The following is a 19034-nucleotide window of genomic DNA, read 5'->3' on the forward strand; positions in this document are numbered from 1 at the left end:
ACATCATAGCTCTGCTGGTGGGTCACCCGTGGCAGGTCCCTCTGAGGAGGGACCTTCTGTCACAGGCGGGGGGCACAATATTTCACCCCCGGCCAGAAATATGGAGCCTGTGGGTCTGGCCCCTGAGGGGGCCAGGTACCAGGAGGCGGGACTACCAGCAGACGTTATAGAGACCTTACTAAGCTCTAGGACTCCCTCAACTAGGAGATTGTACAGCCTCAAGTGGAATGTCTTCGTCACTTGGTGTAGAGAACGTGAGGTGGATCCAGTTAACTGCCCGGTGGCTTCAGTGCTGGAGTTCCTCCAAGATCGTTTCTCTGCAGGGCTTACCCCGTCTACACTCAAGGTGTATGTGGCTGCCATTGGGGCTTTCCACATTCCTCTGGGTGATGGGCAGTTGGGTAGGCACCAATTGGTTGTACGATTCCTCCGCGGGGCTAGGAGGATGAGGCCTGTAGTTAGGACCAGGGTTCCTTCCTGGGATCTGGCGGTGGTTCTCGAAGGGTTGGCTGAGGCTCCCTTTGAGCCACTCGAAACAGTTGAACCTAAGTTTCTGACCCTTAAGGTAGCTTTCCTTTTGGCTATCACATCTCTGAGGAGAGTGGCGGATCTTCAGGCCTTGGCTATTACGCCAACTTGCCTGGAGTTTGCCCCCCGGGGGAGTAAAAGCTATCCTGCACCCTAGACCGGGCTATGTGCCTAAGGTGCCTTCTAGTGTGGTCAGATCTTTAGTTCTACAGGCTTTCCATCCTCCGCCTCATGTGACAGCGGAAGAAGGGAGACTTCTTTCTATTGTGCCCCGTCAGGGCTCTTAGAATATATATTGAGAGGTCAGCACAGTGGAGAAAATCTGAACAACTTTTAGTATGTTTTGGTCCACCTAAGAAGGGTTTGCCTGCAGCTACTCCCACTATAAGTAACTGGATAGTGCAGGCGATTGCCTCGGCATATCAGGTGCGCGGTCTGCCTTCACCTATAGCCGTAAGGGCACATTCCACCAGGGGCATGGGCTCCTCGGTGGCTCTTCTTTCGGGAGTTCCAATGCAGGATATCTGTGAGGCGGCCGGTTGGGCCACTCAACATACTTTTATTCGATTTTACAGTCTTCACCTCCCTGCGACTCCCGGCGCCAGGGTGCTCAAGTCCTAATTGTGCCTGGGTTCCAGCTTTACATTAGGGCAGGCGTACCCTTGTTGTGGCAAGGAGACTGTGTGTAAGGAGCTAAGCTAATCAGAGCTGTGTGTGTAAACCTCTCTCCAATGGGCCTTCATTTATCACACATTAAAGAGACACAAACACACATTTATTGTTTGAATTTCGTATAAAAATGTCAGAATTTGAAAGAGAAAAATGTCAGAGGCTTTGTTTCAAAAGAACAAAACTTATTGCGACACTAAAAATAGCATAGTCATGTTTTTTTGCTCACACATCAACTGAAAATACACACAAAAGATGCAATCCTGATATGCAAGATCGGTTCATTAAAATGAAGATCGATTAAATCGATTTTGGCAGCTTCCTTACAGCTGTAATGTGTCCATATTTTGTGCATTCAATAAACACTCACTTCATTCAGTCAATGTTATTAACCCTTCATTTCAGAATTTCTTGCTGCCAAAATGTCAGTGCATCACTAGCATTACAGCAGTCTTAGTTCAGCAAGCAAATGCTCCTCTTCTGATGTGGTGTTGTCCATTTCAGATTTCTCCTCACTGGTCTGTTTAATGTCTGCTCCTTTATGACACTTGTCCTTATCTGTCTGAATCCCCGATGGTCCTTCTGTCGGCTCATTGTCCTTGTGAAATATCCTCAGCTCATGAAAGTGCTCGTTCGGCTGAGTGCTCTCCTGCATGGCTGAAAGTATGGGGGACTGGGACTGCTGCGACAAAAACTTTAAGAGAACAGACAAGAGAGAAGTCAGTAACACAAAACAGTTCACAATCCATCGTAGCCTTCGTAGTCTTGCATTACCTGTTTTAGGTTCTCTGGCAGTTTAGGATCAGGGAAAATGATTTTGCATCCTTCGTAGCTGAACCACACAGCCAGAAAGATCAGGACAATAGCAACTACCACCACCAGAAAACTGCCCAGGGTCACAACTGCTATGATCCAGGGCTCCACCTCACCTGAGCAGACACAAAACCGATATCACAGGATGTTGATTGGCCATGTTTACATGAGCACCAAAAATGTGACCATTTCCAATAATCAGAGTACAGACTTAAACCGCATTAAGGTGTTTACATGACCTCTTCACGCCTGCTAATTTACTGGCCACTGTTTTAATCTACTTGCATCCAATAAGTCTTCATTCTGATGTTTTCCACCATCAATATAACACTGTAAACTCTAACAAGTTCAGTTCAAAGTTTGGGAACCGATTGCCTTATTTTTGCAAAGCAAACTTAAAGGGAAAACTGAAGTTGATTTAACTTTAACTGGGATTTCTTGCTGCATCAATAGGAAGAAAATTACAATAATATAAGTGAAGTTCCAAGTGCCCAACCAAAGGGAACGCTGATCACCATAATGGGGAGAAATTTTAGGAAATCAGCATACATTAATTAAGTCAACTCGTTCTCCCAAAATATTTAGTTGTATTGTCAATAACATTCAAGATGACTGGAAAATTAGTGAATGCAACTGAGGAGGACGATGACTGCAGAAGTGGAGGAAATGATTGAAAAGTCTATTAAGAATTGCCCCGCCACAAAAACCTTTTCTTGCTTGTCAGTTTTTTTAAGGAAAAATGGAACTCAAATCAGTCAAATAATGTGTTCTTAAGGTTTCCGGAGTAATAAATGAATTAGCCTGCAAATAGTTCAGATTACTAAATTGTTTAAGTGAGTACAGCAAATGTTTGGACATTAAGTAAAGTTAACTAAACGCAAAAGTCTTAGGAAGAACAACTGTTGGATTTTACAGTGTACTGCTTTATGTTCACATGAACTCCGCACCCCAAAAATGCAGTTTCAGTAGATTTTTTTAGCGCTATGCTTATGGAAACATCATGTGTTGGCCACAAGCACATGTGCAGTGGAACAGATGCCACTTAAGTGACTTGATTAAAATCAGCATGCGCCATATATTATACTATGATTATGGTTACTTAGTATTGTGTTTACATGAGGGGAAGTTTAATCCCAATATCGCCTAAATCTCGGTCATTGAGAGAACAGCACAAACATAAATGGACATTCAGCATCTACAGCACAACTGAACAACACACACTGGTTTATATAGATGAAGCTTACCGCTGGGAGAGTTGGTTACACAGGTCGTGTTGCTGAACTGGCCTGTTTTATTATAGTCCTGACACAAAACCGCCACTTCAACACAGTAGTTGACCAAAGGCTCCAGATCTGGTAGCATAACTCTGCTCTGGTCTCTTATTAGTTCTTTCTGTTGAGAATAAACAAAATATCTGTTATATTATGTAGTGTATATATATATATATATATATATATATATATATATATATATATATATATATATATATATATATATATTTATTACACGGCTCTGTGAAATACTTGATTCTGATTGGTCAATCGCGCATTCCAGCGGTGTGTTATTCCCAGATAACACCCGCTCATCCGGGTACTGCGAGTTATCTTGACCGGTACTACTTCTGTGCTTAACACTGGCGCCATCTTGTGGCTTAAACAGCCGTGGGTTACAATGGAAGACTTCAAGGCAGGTTTCCTTTATAAAGTTTTAAATATGGATATTTTTCTGACACAAACGCATCGATTGGAATCAGAAGGCTCTGTTAACCCATCGCAGTCGTGTGGAGCACGTTATTTGACGGACAGCTGCATTTTTTATGGACTTCAAACACAACTACTGCTGGGATTAACGTTAGCCTGGACTTTTTAAATATAACTCTGATTGTATTTGTCTGACAGAAGAATGTCATAAACACCTATAATGACCCGAGGGTGAGTAAATCATTGGCTTGGTTTCATTTTTGGCTGAAGTAACCCTTTCAGCATTCATTTTCAACATTTAGCAGCAATAGATAAAGGCTTAGAGCAGGCTTAGAGAGTCTGGAACTGTTTTTCTTTGCAGAAGCTTTGCGTAAGAGCTAATAAAATATTTAATCTCAAGACAATATTGTGTGTCTAATTTATTTGAGACTAGTAGCCGTGTAATAAGCGGGATAATGTCCACCCAGCCGGTTGTTATCGCAGAATAAACCCCTTCAGAGTGACGCTCCGCTTCGCGTCGGGGTCCTGATCACTCTGAAGGGGTTTATTCTGTGATAACAACCGGCTGGGTGTACTCTTAGTGGGATTATAACAAAGTGGAAGCGATTGGGAACAACAGAAACTCAGCCACAAACTCATAGGCCACTTAAAATCCTAGAGCGGGGTCAGCGCATGCTGAGGGTCACAGTGCGCAGAAGTCAATAACTTGGGAAGAATATATGTAGAATGTGAAACTAGGGAATGGTGTCCAAAAACCTTAGAGACCATTGCATTCATTACCTTTTTTGCTTCTCCTTTTTTCCAAAACCGGATGAGGTAAGAAATATGCCTGAAAAATCCCCTCAAGTTGTTTTTTCTCATAGGAGGATCCGTGATGTCCACTTCTGTTTGTCCTTTTCTGCTCGTCAGTTCGACATGAGGAGCACTGATCTCAGCTGCAGACACAGGGCAATGTTTTATTGTCTGTCTGTATGTTTTACTGTTTTTTTACAGAAGAGTCTGTTATTTTGTTGCTGCTAAACAACAACTGCAAGTAAACATTCTGTGTCCTTTGAAAAAACTCAATCTGCAGTAAGTACAAACTGACATTAATATTTTAACATTCTAATTCTAACATTAACAAGGCTGTCAAAACAGAAAGCATACAATGTCGTTCACCATCTTGGCTGAATTGGTCATATGACTGCATCACAGGGTTAAATGCATCATCGTATTAAAAAGCCTCTGTTTTCACAGTCCACACTACGACGCGAAGACGCCGTTTTCAAATTTATCCGCTTTGGAGAGCGTTTTCAAAACGATACATTTTCATTGACTTAAAACGCTGTCTCAGTGTGGACGGAAGGCCAAAACAGAGAGAAAAATATACGTTTTTAAATGAAAACGTATTAGTGTGGACATGGCCTCAGTTTCTCATGAAGCCAATACAGAAGTGATTTAAACTGAAATTCATCGACTGGCCACTAGAGACTTCAGAAGGAGTCTATTCTAAATGGTAAAGAAAGCATTTGATACCATAAATCATGATATTTTAATACATAAATTAGAGAGGTATGGAATCAGAGGAGTTGGAATGAACTGGGTAAGTAGCTTTTTGAGAAGCAAAAAACTATTTGTGAAAATCGGTGATCAAAAATCTAGAAGTATGGATATAACTTGTGGAGTACCACAGGGATCGGTCCTAGGCTCAAAACTTTTCATAATGTACATTAATGATATTTGTAGAGTATCAAATATATTAAAATGTATTTTGTTTGCTGATGATACAAATATTTTTTGTTCGGGGGATAATTTACAGCAGCTTTTGAATGCAATAGCAAAAGAAATGATTAAATTAAAACGCTGGTTTGATGTAAATAAATTATAACTAAATACAGCTCAAACAAAGATTGTTATTTGGAAAATATATTAAACCTGAAATAGAATTGAAATGATTCTTAGTATAGAAAGAATGAAAATACATTTCTTGGTGTTATTTTAGACCCCAAAATAAGCTGGAAACCACATATAAAACACATTGAAGCAAAACTGGTAAAGACTACAGCAATATTAAATAAAGCAAGATATATTCTGAATAATAAATCATTGTATATTCTCTATAATACACTCATAGTGCCATATTTAAGTTGTTGTGTGGAAATCTGGGAAAATACCTAGAAAACCAACCTACCGTCATTATGCACATTAAAAAATTTGGAATCAGATAAAATATGAATATTGAATGTTAATTTTTTTTTAATTGGTTGTTCGAAAAAAAAAAGAAAGGAGCAGAATCTCATTGAGCCTCGTGTTAAAATGCCCAACTTTACAGTAGAAATAAACATGTTTACAGCCTGGGACAAATTTTGTTTTTGGTCTAAACAGCATATTTTGCCCTTCGTGACGACTGTGAGGGGGTGAACTTTTATATTACTCTTTCGTTTACATGATATAAAGCTTTAAAGTTTTGCATAATTATGGCCGTGGCCACTTTGAGTGACAGGTGGATTGCTGCTTGTCTGCTGTCTGTTAGTCATTACATCACCTAAGCTCTGCCCACGTCCCGCCTCTTTGCCCATTTTCTGTTACAGAGTGCTGAAGTCATGACATCACTTTGTAGGCCAACCCGGAAGTTAGCGGCGCATGGGTTCCCTCGATCAAAAGCCGATGCATTTTCCCCATAGACTTTTGGACAATCGCAAAAAATAAGATCTGTGTTCAACAAAGAGTTATGACCATTACACGTTTTGTCTATCAAGATAATCTTTACAAGTGAATCCAACATGTACACCGTTTGAAGCCTAAATAAAGCCGTCATATATAGAATGCTAACGGTAGGCTATAAACGGACTACAGCACACAGTTGCGGATCGACGTCATCTTCAAGCTTCCTCAAACTTTATTTAAAAAACACGTTCGCTCATTATGATCTGCGCTGTGTATGAACACTTATCCACGAGAAATATTGCCCATTCGTTTTTTCCAAAAATGTTAGAAACTAATTGGGTTTATGTGTGCCTCTCTGAGATGTTTTCTCGTTTGTTAATGTTTTATTTATTATTTTGTTATTTTATATAAAGCTTAATATTATTGTCTTTGTGATTAAGATTAGGCTATTATGCCTGATCCTCGTGCCCCAAATAGACTTTAAAGAATCTTTTGAAGAATCTTTCACTGTATTGTGTTTGATTGTATGTTTGCACCATTTGCTAATTCGCCAGAAAAAAAGTGCTTTTACCACCTCAGAAGCACTAACGGTGTAAGCTATAACTTAGCCGTATCAATTTACAATCGTATGTCTTTTTTCTTAGACGATTGATCATATATCGAGGAGAGAACCTCTATAAATCTGGACATGTAGAACGGCGCAGCTTTCATTCGACGACTTGTGCTTCCATCTCGGGACAAAACAAAACACTACAGTCTCTCCACAGAAATTAAGAACTGGTGATCGGTTACCTTAATATCACAGATTTCTGTGTATAAAAATATTTGGAAACACTACTATTTGAAAGGACTAAATATATAACTATGTATATTAACTGAAAGGTAAACTTCTAAGAACGTGAGGCTGAAACGCGGGCTAGTTTTGTATTTTTATTAAACATTTACTTACAGAATTAAAAAGTGAATGAAACGCGGGCTGGTGAGATTTCCCGTTTGTCACGATGACGTCTAAAGTCCCGGCCAAAGGATGTAGTCCCTTAAAGCAGATTAGAACTAGTGTGTTTTATGTCATAGATCAAAACGTGAAAATATTTAGAGGCTTTGTTAACCACAGACCTTATTTCAGGCGATTTAGCAAAAACCCATTCAAAAAACCCATAGACTTTTGAGCGAGGGAACAGGAAGTGCTAAAATGCTAACTCACTTCCGCGTTTTGGCCTACAAAGTGACGTCAGAACTTCGGCACTCTATTCTGGAGTGACACATGATGAAGCGCTGCCAAGATGGCGACGGCCAGCTCGACCCGACTTTACGCTTCAGAATGGCTCTTCAGAATCCAATGCGGGACGTCCCGGAAATTATGTGTGCATGGCTCAACCCCAAATAAACACACCTAAACCAGTTAATCAGTGTCTTAATCAGGCCCTAGTTAAGACACTGATTAGCTTGTTCAGGTGTTTTTAATTGGGGTTGGAGCTAAAGCTGGACAGTGGCCCTCCAGGACTGGGTTTGGAGACCCCTGATCTAAAGCAAAGATGCCCAACCAGTCGATCGAGGTCTGTATTGAATATCTCTACTGCCAACACAGGCAAAATAAGCATAAATGTCAGAAATTAGGTGACTCACTTATTTTATCCACTTTTATGTCTTCAATCACGACCGAGTCAGATGCGTCTCCGTGTAGTTCTGTCCGAACGCGAAGAGCGTAAATTCCAAAAGCATTTATATCGTCAGTGAAATCACAGCTTAGTGATGAGATGCGGACACACACTGGCTCATACCCGTCTCTCCAGCCTCTACACACACAAAACACACAACATTACAAAACTGCACCAGACTTTCATCCACCCAGAAAAGTTAATTACACACAGCTTCATATTTCAGCTTCTAAACCCTCCAGTACATCAGTGCATTAGTGCAGTTTGGCCATTGTGTTTTATTACCTCCAATAAAAGCCTGTAGTCAACTAAACTATCAGGCTTCTGATAGTGGCCGGAGGAAATTGTGTGGATAATCTCCTAAATGCCTTTCATTTATTGTGCATTCAAGATCATCGTAATGTTCAGTAGGGCTGTGCCGTGACGGCTGACAGACCGACATCACGATGGAGCGAAACCATCCTGATGCCACGCGCTCCGATGCCAGTCTTGCCAGTAGGTCACACACTAATCCTCTTCTATAGTTAACCTAAAAATTTTGCAGGGATTTCTCTGGAAATTCAATTGAGAATATAATGGATGCATGTGCCATTTTAAATAGGCTACTGTAGTCTATGAGAGATGCGACGTCTGTGAAAATATCGTGTCAGGCAGGCTACAGATATCGATCTTTACAAAGCGTACGTCTCAATCTGCTCCCTAGTTCATTAGTTAGGGCACTGATCAGGGAGTCAGTCCATTGACTTATGCCCTTACTACTGAACTAGGGAGCTGATTAAAGGGGGTCACACACCGGACACGAAGCTCGGCGCCTCATGTATCTGAAGAGGGTCGCACATCGGATGCGCACATTACAGACAAGCTCAATTTTGAATCGACTTCTGGCAGAAGAGCTGCACGATGGGTGTATCTTGTAGCACAGGGAGAGAAATATAATATACATTTAATATACAGGTCCTTCTCAAAAAAATAGCATAGTGATAAAGTTCATTATTTTCCATAATGTAATGATAAAAATAAAACTTTCATATATTTTAGATTCATTGCACACCAACTGAAATATTTCAGGTCCTTTATTGTTTTAATACTGATGATTTTGGCACACAGCTCATGAAAACACACAATTATCAAAAAATTAGCATATTTCATCCGACCAATAAAAGAAAAGTGTTTTTAATACAAAAAAAGTCAACCTTCAAATAATTATGTTCAGTTCTGCACTCAATACTTGGTGGGGAATCCTTTAGCAGAAATGACTGCTTCAATGCGGCGTGGCATGGAGGCGATCAGCCTGTGGCACTGCTGAGGTGTTCTGGAGGCCCAGGATGCTTCGATAGCGGCCTTAAGCTCATCCAGAGTGTTGGGTCTCGCGTCTCTCAACTTTCTCTTCACAATATCCCACAGATTCTCTATGGGGTTCAGGTCAGGAGAGTTGGCAGGCCAATTGAGCACAGTAATACCATGGTCAGTAAACCATTTACCAGTGGTTTTGGCACTGTGAGCACGTGCCAGGTCGTGCTGAAAAACCAAATCTTCATCTCCATAAAGCTTTTCAGCAGATGGAAGCATGAAGTGCTCCAAAATCTCCTGATAGTGAGCTGCATTGACCCTGCCCTTGATAAAACACAGTGGACCAACACCAGCTGCTGACATGGCACCCCAGACCATCACTGACTGTGGGGACTTGACACTGGACTTCAGGCATTTGGGCATTTCCTTCTCCCCAGTCTTCCTCCAGACTCTGGCACCTTGATTTCCGAATGACATGCAAAATTTGCTTTCATCCAAAAAAAGTACTTTGGCCCACTGAGCAACAGTCCAGTGCTGCTTCTCTGTAGCCCAAAAGTGTCTTGCCCTGGGGAATGCGGCACCTGTAGCCCATTTCCTGCTCACGCCTGTGCACGGTGGCTCTGGATGTTTCTACTCCAGACTCAGTCCACTGCTTCCGCAGGTCCCCCAAGGTCTGGAATCGGTCCTTCTCCACAATCTCCCTCAGGGTCCGCTCACCTCTTCTCGTTGTGCAGCGTTTTTTGCTACACTTTTTCCTTCCCACAGACTTCCCACTGAGGTGCCTTGATACAGCACTCTGGGAACAGCCTATTCGTTCAGAAATGTCTTTCTGTGTCTTCCCCTCTCGCTTGAGGGTGTCAATGATGGCCTTCTGGACAGCAGTCAGGTCGGCAGTCTTACCCATGATTGCGGTTTTGAGTAATGAACCAGGCTGGGAGTTTTTAAAAGCCTCAGGAATCTTTTGCAGGTGTTTAGAGTTAATTAGTTGATTCAGATGATTAGGTTAATAGCTTGTTTAGAGACCCTTTTCATGATATGCTAATTTTTTGAGAAAACAATAAAAGACCTGAAATCTTTCAGTTGCTGTGCAATGAATCTAAAATATAGGAAAGTTTAATTTTTATCATTACATTATGGAAAATAATGAACTTCATCACAATATGCTTATTTTTTTAGAAGGACCTGTAACACCTTGAAATGGCCGCGGACAGGCGTCGAATGCCGCCGCCGGTGTGTGTAAACTCATTGAATGTGTTCGAATTTTAAAGACGTGGCGCGGCACAGCGCTGAGTTTCGCGTCCTGTGTCCGACCCCTGGGCATTTAAGTTAAAATACTGATAGGCTACAAAATACACTATGTAAAACTACGCAAAATCAAAATGTTATATCTCCATAGGCCTAATGGATTGAGAAAAGTGCGTGTAAACTATTGGAAGTGTGGATGAGTAATTAGTTGAGCCAGAAAAATAACAAAATTATAATTTTTAAGTATAAAAAAAGTATGACATATGGTAGGCTATTAAAAAGTGCACAACTAGGCTACCGGTATTCTTAAGAAGAAGCTTTTCCCCTCACATGCAACTATAGAAAGCACAGAGTCATTGGGTTAGAAAAATAACGAAATTATATTTGTTTTAAAGAAGAAAATAATATTTATGTAAAGAGATATTAAAATAAAAAGTGCTTAAAAGCCTAAGTGGAAGGAAGCTTTTTCCCCCACGTGCAACAATAAAGAACCGACCGAGTCATCCGTTGTGTTAGAGCCTAAACCTCACGTGCAACCGCAACATATAGAAATTAAGAGCAGAATAAACATTTTACATTTTTCAAACTGACTCAATTGTGGTTACCGATTATGCTACCGTAATTCTGACCCAAATTGCTTTGTCGCCTTTCTGGCTGTTATTGTATGGTGATATTTTTGCAAATGTTTCTTTAAAAAAAATCAATGATATTTGTCGACTTGAACGATCGCTTTTAATTTAAAGCAATTATTTTTCAAACAGATGGAATTAAAAATACAGGCATGTCCCAAATAAAAGCCGGTTCCCATCGATAGTTTAGGTTAATACTAAACTCAGTCTCCTCTCCACCAATCAGCTGGTGTGTGGTGAGCGTTCTGGCTCAATATGGCTGCTGTCGCATTATCCAGGTGGTGCTGCACATTGGTGGTGGTTTGAGGAGATTTCCCCCTTTAATGTAAAGCGCTTTGAGTGCCTAGAACAGCACTATATAATGTAATAAATTATTATTATTATTAAATAAAGGCCCCCGGTCTTTATTTGAGGAATTACGGTATATAAATTTGACATTGTCAGAGACAAAAGCAGGCCACTTATGTATTTAACCAGGAATATTCTGGCAGTATAAAGCAATTCAATTATATTTTAAAACTGTCACGTTTTAATAGCAAGCAGTAAACATGTATGAGAGTATCATAATTAACTTACCTCACTTCAGCGGTGTAGTTAAATACTTTATTAGCGGCGTTTCGTGGCGGATCCCATTTCAAAACTAATCCCATGTCCAGTGATTTCACACTCACATTCTCAGGGATCGGGACGCTCTCTGACAACACACACAGACACACACTTACTAAAATACATCACAGGAAATACACACTGCCACCATATTTACATTTATCACTCTTTTCCACATATTGTATGAAAGTCATGAAAACCCTAAAATATGGAAAAGGAAGGAAGGGAATTATGTAGTGACCAATAAATATTAGGGCTGTAACGATTCGTTTAACTTCGATTCGTATCGCGATTTGAGGTTGTCGATACGATTTAAGGACGATATTGGTTCATTTAGAACGATATGATCCGAAACGATTCAGTGACTTGAAATCGATTCAGTTACTTTTTAGCCAATTTAAATCAGTGTGACTGTTTTATTTCAGCCGAATCTAATCGTTGTTAAAACGAATCGTTACACCCCTAATAAATATTAATCAAATTAATCTTTCCTGAAGTGGATCTTCACTAAATACAAATAATACCTACAGTCCATCAGGGCTCGACTTTAATGCTTGTCTGGGACAAGTGGATTTTTTGAAGGGGAGAGAAAGAGAATTTGACTTGCCCGACCGGACAAGCGGATTCAAACGTAAAACTAGGGAATCACCAAAATGCAAGAATGATTCTGCATTAATTTAATTAAAGTGGCGATCGATAGGGGATATTATATAATGTAGTATAATGAACTGACAAGGTGGCGTTGTTTACGCTCGCACAGCCTCTCGTGGAGAAATCAAAAACAAATGAGCACAGCTCATATAAACAAACTTAACATACAAGGTTAAAATTTGCTACGAATTGTGGTGTTTTTATATTTATAACAACATATGATAGCCTACAGTTAAGCAACATGACAGAACCAAGAGTGCTATTTTCCTGAACACCATCACGACTGAAAATGACACTGATTTCACATGACAGCTCCACAAACAATTAATTAACATTAAGTCACTTACATTTTAGATGCAATATTGACTGTTTTTGTTCTATTTCAGCAGCGGAAATAGTTCCAAACAGCAGAACCGTAACGCCTCTCACAGCATCAGTGTGTTACTGAATGATTCAGCGTTTGAAGGAATCGGTTGAATCAAAGATCTAAGACCTGTTTGTAAACGACTGCCTCTATCTTGAATGAATCATCCATTTGAATGAATCGTTTAAATGACTCCGACTCATTAAGACGATCACCTGCTGCCACCTACTGGTGGTTTAGTTTTATTTTTCCAACTTTTATTTTTGGAAATTCAAACTAAATTAATCTCTCATAACATTTAATGCAGTTGTATTTTTGTGTGTGTGTGTAAATTATTTTATTTGATTGGTAACAGCTCTATAGTGCCTTGTTCTAATTTAATTTTTTACATCAAATTAAAAATAATTATATAAACGCTGAAGCATAGCCATTTTAGAATATGGGAAAAATGCTCTTTATAAAAGGTACAAAATCCCAAATATGCAGATTTAAATATGTCCAAGATGATTGAACACGTTTTGCTTCAGAATAAATTATATTTAATCAATTGTTGTTGTTTTTTTATTCCAGACAAGCAAATTGTTAACTCGGACAAGTGAGTGTTTAGTGAATGTGACGTACATAATTCCCCCTTGTTATTATATAAGGTTCTGCTGAGGATTAACACAGTACTGTTCAGGGATCGTGGTCTGTTTAAGTTGTCCTGATGCATGTTGAAGTTTTTGACGTTGGTTAACACCTTAACGCTTGAGGAAGTGTTATGATTTTTTGTTTTATGTTCTATTAAAAGCACACTCTTTTGAATAAAATAACAGTAAAGGGTAAAAAAAAATGAATTCCCAAAAATTAAAACGGAAAAAAAGGAATTTGGGAAAAATAAAACAGATTTTATAAGGCCCTATTTAGGTAAAACTGAATCAATACTATTTGGATCTAAAAGTAAACTGAACAAAGCTCCCAGCGTATATATGAAGCTATGGGACTGTGTATTATCAAATAGAACCACTGTTAATGATCTGGGACGTGTTCTTGACAATGATTTAAGTGCTGCAAGTATGGCTATGAAAGTTTTAGGGAAGGTCAACGCTAGGACAATTTCTTGCAAAATTTGGTAGTTTTTGGGATAAGCATAATTTAAAATGACTTGCATCATGTGTAGTGCAATGCCATTTTGAGTATGCTTGTATTTCTTGGATATCAAGTTAAAGAAATCTCAGAATAACTTGATATGGTTGGTTTTAGGTTTAAATAGTTTTACACATATTGATGTTTCCCATTTTAGACATGTTAACGTGGTTACCTTTAGAAAGCAGAGTTGTACATCTTAAATTAAAGATGGTCCACAAGAGAATTAATAAGAGAGCTCCTACATACTTGAAATATGTTTTAGTATATTTTTCTAGGGTATGTGAGAAACCTTGTTATAATACTCGGTAGGGACGAGTCACGTTTTCCGAATATTCGATTAGTTGATTTAATCATAGAATATCGAATAGGTTGTGCGATTATCGTCCTGTATTTACCTGTAACTTACATTACCGGTCTATGGTTTCGGTGCTGATGTGGTGGCGACGCTCATTTTAGGCTTCTCCTTTTTATATTTTAGGCATTGATTTAATAAAAGAGAAGAGCGCAGCTGCAAGAGTTAGCCTATGGACTTTTTACACCTGCTCACTTCATTCGTTTTGTCTGATCAGATATCTATTCGATTGTGAAAAGATCAGGAGTAAATGCCTTTCTAAATTCTTTCGAGACGGATTAATATCCAACCACTAGTATAAATCAATTATATCGCGGTGTTTGAGTATGAGCTGATGATGAATAAATGCAGCTCATATCTGTTGCTTTCATTGATGTGAACTCTGTTTAATCTGCATATAGCGCAGGAATTGAAGATCGGATTTATATTCATTTGAGGTAAGACATCCTGCATGTTTTTTTAAATATTTAGTATTTATATTCATTTGTAGATTGTACGCCTATGCTGTTTCGTTTGAAAGCGCCGTTGCGAGCAGCATCAGCCCATGCCTCAACATGTAAAAAACGCCTTTTTACTGTGGTGGTGATAGTAAACAAACATTGTGATATAACTGAAGTGTTTAATATCTATTGACTTTAGGCAAGAGAAGTCAAGTGTTGATTTGAGAGGATAAATTGATCAAACGTGGTAAACTCACTGTTGGCCGTGGGCCGCTTTGCTCAGCACTTTAAAAAACAAAAACTTGAATTTAACAAATAAAAAATGCTCCAAAACATTTTCTAAATAAATGTAATAAAGAAACGACACGAATTATAACTACTTTAACATTAAAAACTAAAATGATCTATTTTAGTGGCTGTAACAGTGTGAATATTCGGATGGGAGGATAAAAAAAGCTCTATTTTTTTACTTGAAATGCCCATCCCTAACACTAGGCAGAGTCTAATGGAGATCACATTATGTCGTTTTGAACACAATGTACAGTCGTAGGTCTTTCAAATACTCAGGAGCCCAAAAGTGGAATAAGTTGCCTCTAGATGTAAAAGAGTATGTCAAATATTGTTGGATGTATTATGAAAGTTAAAATTAGACAGGTTGTTTTTATGATGAATTTGTATTAGTGTGTTTGGGTGGATTATTAACTGTGATGTACATTTTGGAAATGTATGTTTGTAATAAGTTGTATTAATAATATCAAGCCGTGCCTTTATAACCTGTCACCAGGAGTGAAGACTTTACAGCAAGGACCACAATGGGAATACGTTTTGTTTAAACTTTGTGATTTACTTGACAAATAAGTGTATTTTCACTATTACATTATTTAATATATCAATGAAATAAAGTAAAATGTGAAGTAAAATACATGTGAAATGCAACAGATATTCATGCTATTATTATTATTATTAATAAACAAAGCATTGTTTTTTTTTAAATGTACTGTAAATTAATACCAATGATTTGTGTTTAATAAACATGTAATAATAATATGAATATTTAAATGTTGTATTTCACAAGTATTTTAATACGGCTTTTGGTTTTTAAAAATGTACTGTAAGGGAACATTCGTTATTTTTTTAAACTATGACAATAATGAAATAATGTTTTGGTTAGTTTATGTAATAATTTGCAATATGAGATCAAGATTTTATTACATTTTGAGAAAATTATTACATTATGAACAGTTTATAATAATAATAATGTAATACTTATTACATTATGTGCATGTTTTACACTGAGGGGCTACAAGTACAAACAAACACAGAGTCGGTGATCTAATGCGTTTTCTAACGCTTTCTTTGCGTTTACATACCAAAATGCAAAAGTTAGGTTAGTATTTATTAGTTTAAATATAGGGGGAAAGAGTTTGGACACACTCAGTCTAGAGAAGTGTGTGTGTGTGTGTGTGTGTTTGTGTGTGTGTGTGTTACTGTCTGTATCATTTAACAGGAAGTTCAGAGCATTTACTGTCAGACGGACTGGTTTTCCCCCGAAACTCTGTTTGACGCCATGACTAAAGTTTGACAAAGCAGTGTCAGATAATATGAACTAATTGAGTTTTATTATTAAAAGGACGTTTCACTGGTTGTAAAGTCTCTATAACACATTCTGAATGAAACTCACCTGTGCTGACGGAGACGATATAACACAACGAGAGCACAGACAGACAGGAGAAAACGCTCATCATTCTTCTTCACCACAGCACAATCACCTTATAAAGTCCAGTTTGTTCTTCAGTGTGCTCTCTGAGAGCGCGTGTGTCGTTTGTTTCAGTGTGTGTGTGTGTGTGTGTGTGTGAGAGAGAGAGAGAGACCGAGGAAGTGCAGTCAGAGAAGGAAAGCAAAAGGCGAATGTTTACCAGAAACCCCGTGAGGAGGCGGAGTCTCAGCCGAAGGCAGTGATGCCATGATAAAATGGATTAAAGGTGCAGTGTGTAATATTTATGAGGATCCTTACGAAAATTAACCATGGCTTGGGGATTTTATTTGTAGTAAAACAATGGTTTATTTATCTATTGACAGAAATTTACATACCTATGTTTTCAGAGGTGTCCAGTTAACAATTTTAGGTTATAAGAATATTTCCCTAACGTTCCCATTAAGTTATAAAAACGTTTTCTTAATGTCCTAGGAACGTTAAAATGTCCAGTTTTTTAAACATTCTAGTAACGTTCTTATTAGGTTATAAGAACGTTATTTGAAACGTTATTAGAACATTCGTTTCTCTTGTTATATAAATGTTTTACAAAAAAAAGAAGGTAAAAACACTTTTATAATTGACTTTTATATTTCATTTATATTTAATACATAATTAATTTACAATCTGGGATTTTTCTTCTGATTGTAAAAATATATATATTTTAACGAAAAATTGCATTTAAGTGTCATTAAAGGTGCACTATGCAGCTTTTGTCCACTGGAGGGCGCCTATTCAAAACAAATGCGTAGTTTGATGACGCAAAGTGTGAGCGCAGCATCTTGGGAGATGTGGTCTTCTCATCACAGCCGGTGAAAAATAGGACTCGGGCAGAAATCACGTTCATGCATGCGGTTATTAACGTTACTGTAGTCTAAAGCAGAGCAGGACCGAGTGTTATGGAGCTGAGCACGGCTGCTGGAGCGATTGTTAAACAAATACCCGCCTTGCGAATACCGGGACTTTTATTATGACGGGACGGGACTCATTTGCCGGGCGCCTGCACAGATCCGCTCTTCCGGTTATGATTTTGAGGTAATGGAGCTCTGTTTATCATATTAGATACATTTAAGTGTGTTTAAAACGATGTTATGACGTTACTCCGTGCGTTCAGTTGTTCACACTGCTAAGAGTAAAGCGCTCCTGCCAAATAAAAGCCGAAACCGAGGGTAACACAGATATGATGCCATTGACAGGCGACTCCCTCAAACGCTATGCTGAAACGTCCCTGTCCTTAGTTAAAATAGCAGTTTTCTCACAATTTACAAATAGTTGGAAACATCTAGGATATTGTAGGTACTCAACTGAACAAAATATATAACACTGGCCTAGTGGTTTTTGGATATTTTACTGCAAAAATACTACATAGTTCACCTTTAAGTTGTCACTGGATATATAAATGATGTATCTGAAGTTTAAGATATAAGCTGTATGACTAATTTGTAATGACTAATACTTTTTTAATGTGGTAATGTTTTTAAAACGCTCCATTAATAATGTAAGAATACCGTTTTTAGAACGTTAATCAATAGCAAATAACGTTGGCACAACATATAACGTTACTGCAAGAATGTTTTTGATCACTTTGAGAGAACTTTCAGGGAACGTTAGGCAATGTTAGCTGGGCAGACCTTACATAATGAACCGTTATGTTTTTATTACGTTAGGATGAGCCGCTTCTATCTACACACACTGTGGGTCTCTTACAGTGAAGTTCTATGTTGTCCTGTTTCTACAGTGGCCCTAAAGCAGTGGTCGGCAACTGGCGGCCCGCCAGCGATAATATCTGGCCCGCGCCCGCATCTGAACGAATCTGGCAGATTTTGATAGCGACTGATTCTGAAACATATCTTTCCGTGTAACGGAGGCGAGCTAATGAGAACTGTGCACGTACATTCCCTTCATTTCAAGAGACGCTCATCTAGTGGCCAGCTAAAAAATATGGAGCATTTAGCCTCATCGTTAGAGCGTCAGATGAGTTTGAACCCCGCTCAGAACTAGCATTGCGAATCTAAGTAATATCAACGTTCACTTGCAATCAATTAGTGATTTTGCCTTCAAAAAAATACAACAATGTTTAAGCAACAATGTTTTATTTTTGGATAAATTGAGAACTTTCGATTTGAAAAGTTCTGAAAGACATTCAAGAGTCTGTGGAATAGATCGCTAGACACGCCTCTAAAAGAGCCGTCATGAAATGTGTGGTATTACGAAAAAATGTTGGGCCCGTAGCCAAATATACATGCCGACCCCTGCCCTAAAGGGGCAAACTTCTCTACAGAGCGCTAGTCACTCTCTGCTCTCTCAGACGACCACATCTTTGTCCTGAGTCGGCCACCGTAGCTTCTCTATGTGCGTTGAAAGGGAGGCGTTAGCATTGGGGGTGCAATTCACAACCTCACCACTAGATGCCGCTAGAATATACACACTGCACCTTTAAAGAGACAGCAGGTTTTTTTGTTTTTTTTGTATTAATATAGACAACAGGCCTATATATGAAATGACATGCTCACTCTTTATGCTCTTGCCCCGCCAGCTTTTTAAAAAAGTTAATAAAAAAAA

The 19034-nt window shown here is 38.7% G+C and overlaps 1 protein-coding gene across 1 annotated transcript; it reads right to left on the reverse strand.

The window, feature by feature from the left end:
• Nucleotides 1–1286: 1286 nt before the first annotated feature.
• Nucleotides 1287–16614, reverse strand: LOC137075901 (interleukin-10 receptor subunit beta-like). The gene is made up of 7 exons (XM_067444853.1): nucleotides 16401–16614; nucleotides 11755–11872; nucleotides 7983–8152; nucleotides 4491–4645; nucleotides 3255–3402; nucleotides 1972–2126; nucleotides 1287–1891 (listed from the first exon to the last, which is right to left on the reverse strand). The coding sequence occupies exons 1-7, from the start codon at nucleotides 16462–16464 to the stop codon at nucleotides 1640–1642; spliced, it is 1062 nt and encodes a 353-aa protein (XP_067300954.1). The 5' UTR covers nucleotides 16465–16614; the 3' UTR covers nucleotides 1287–1639.
• Nucleotides 16615–19034: the final 2420 nt, after the last annotated feature.

Source organism: Pseudorasbora parva, chromosome 5 (genome assembly GCF_024679245.1).
Source record: "Pseudorasbora parva isolate DD20220531a chromosome 5, ASM2467924v1, whole genome shotgun sequence".
Lineage (NCBI taxonomy): Eukaryota > Metazoa > Chordata > Actinopteri > Cypriniformes > Gobionidae > Pseudorasbora > Pseudorasbora parva.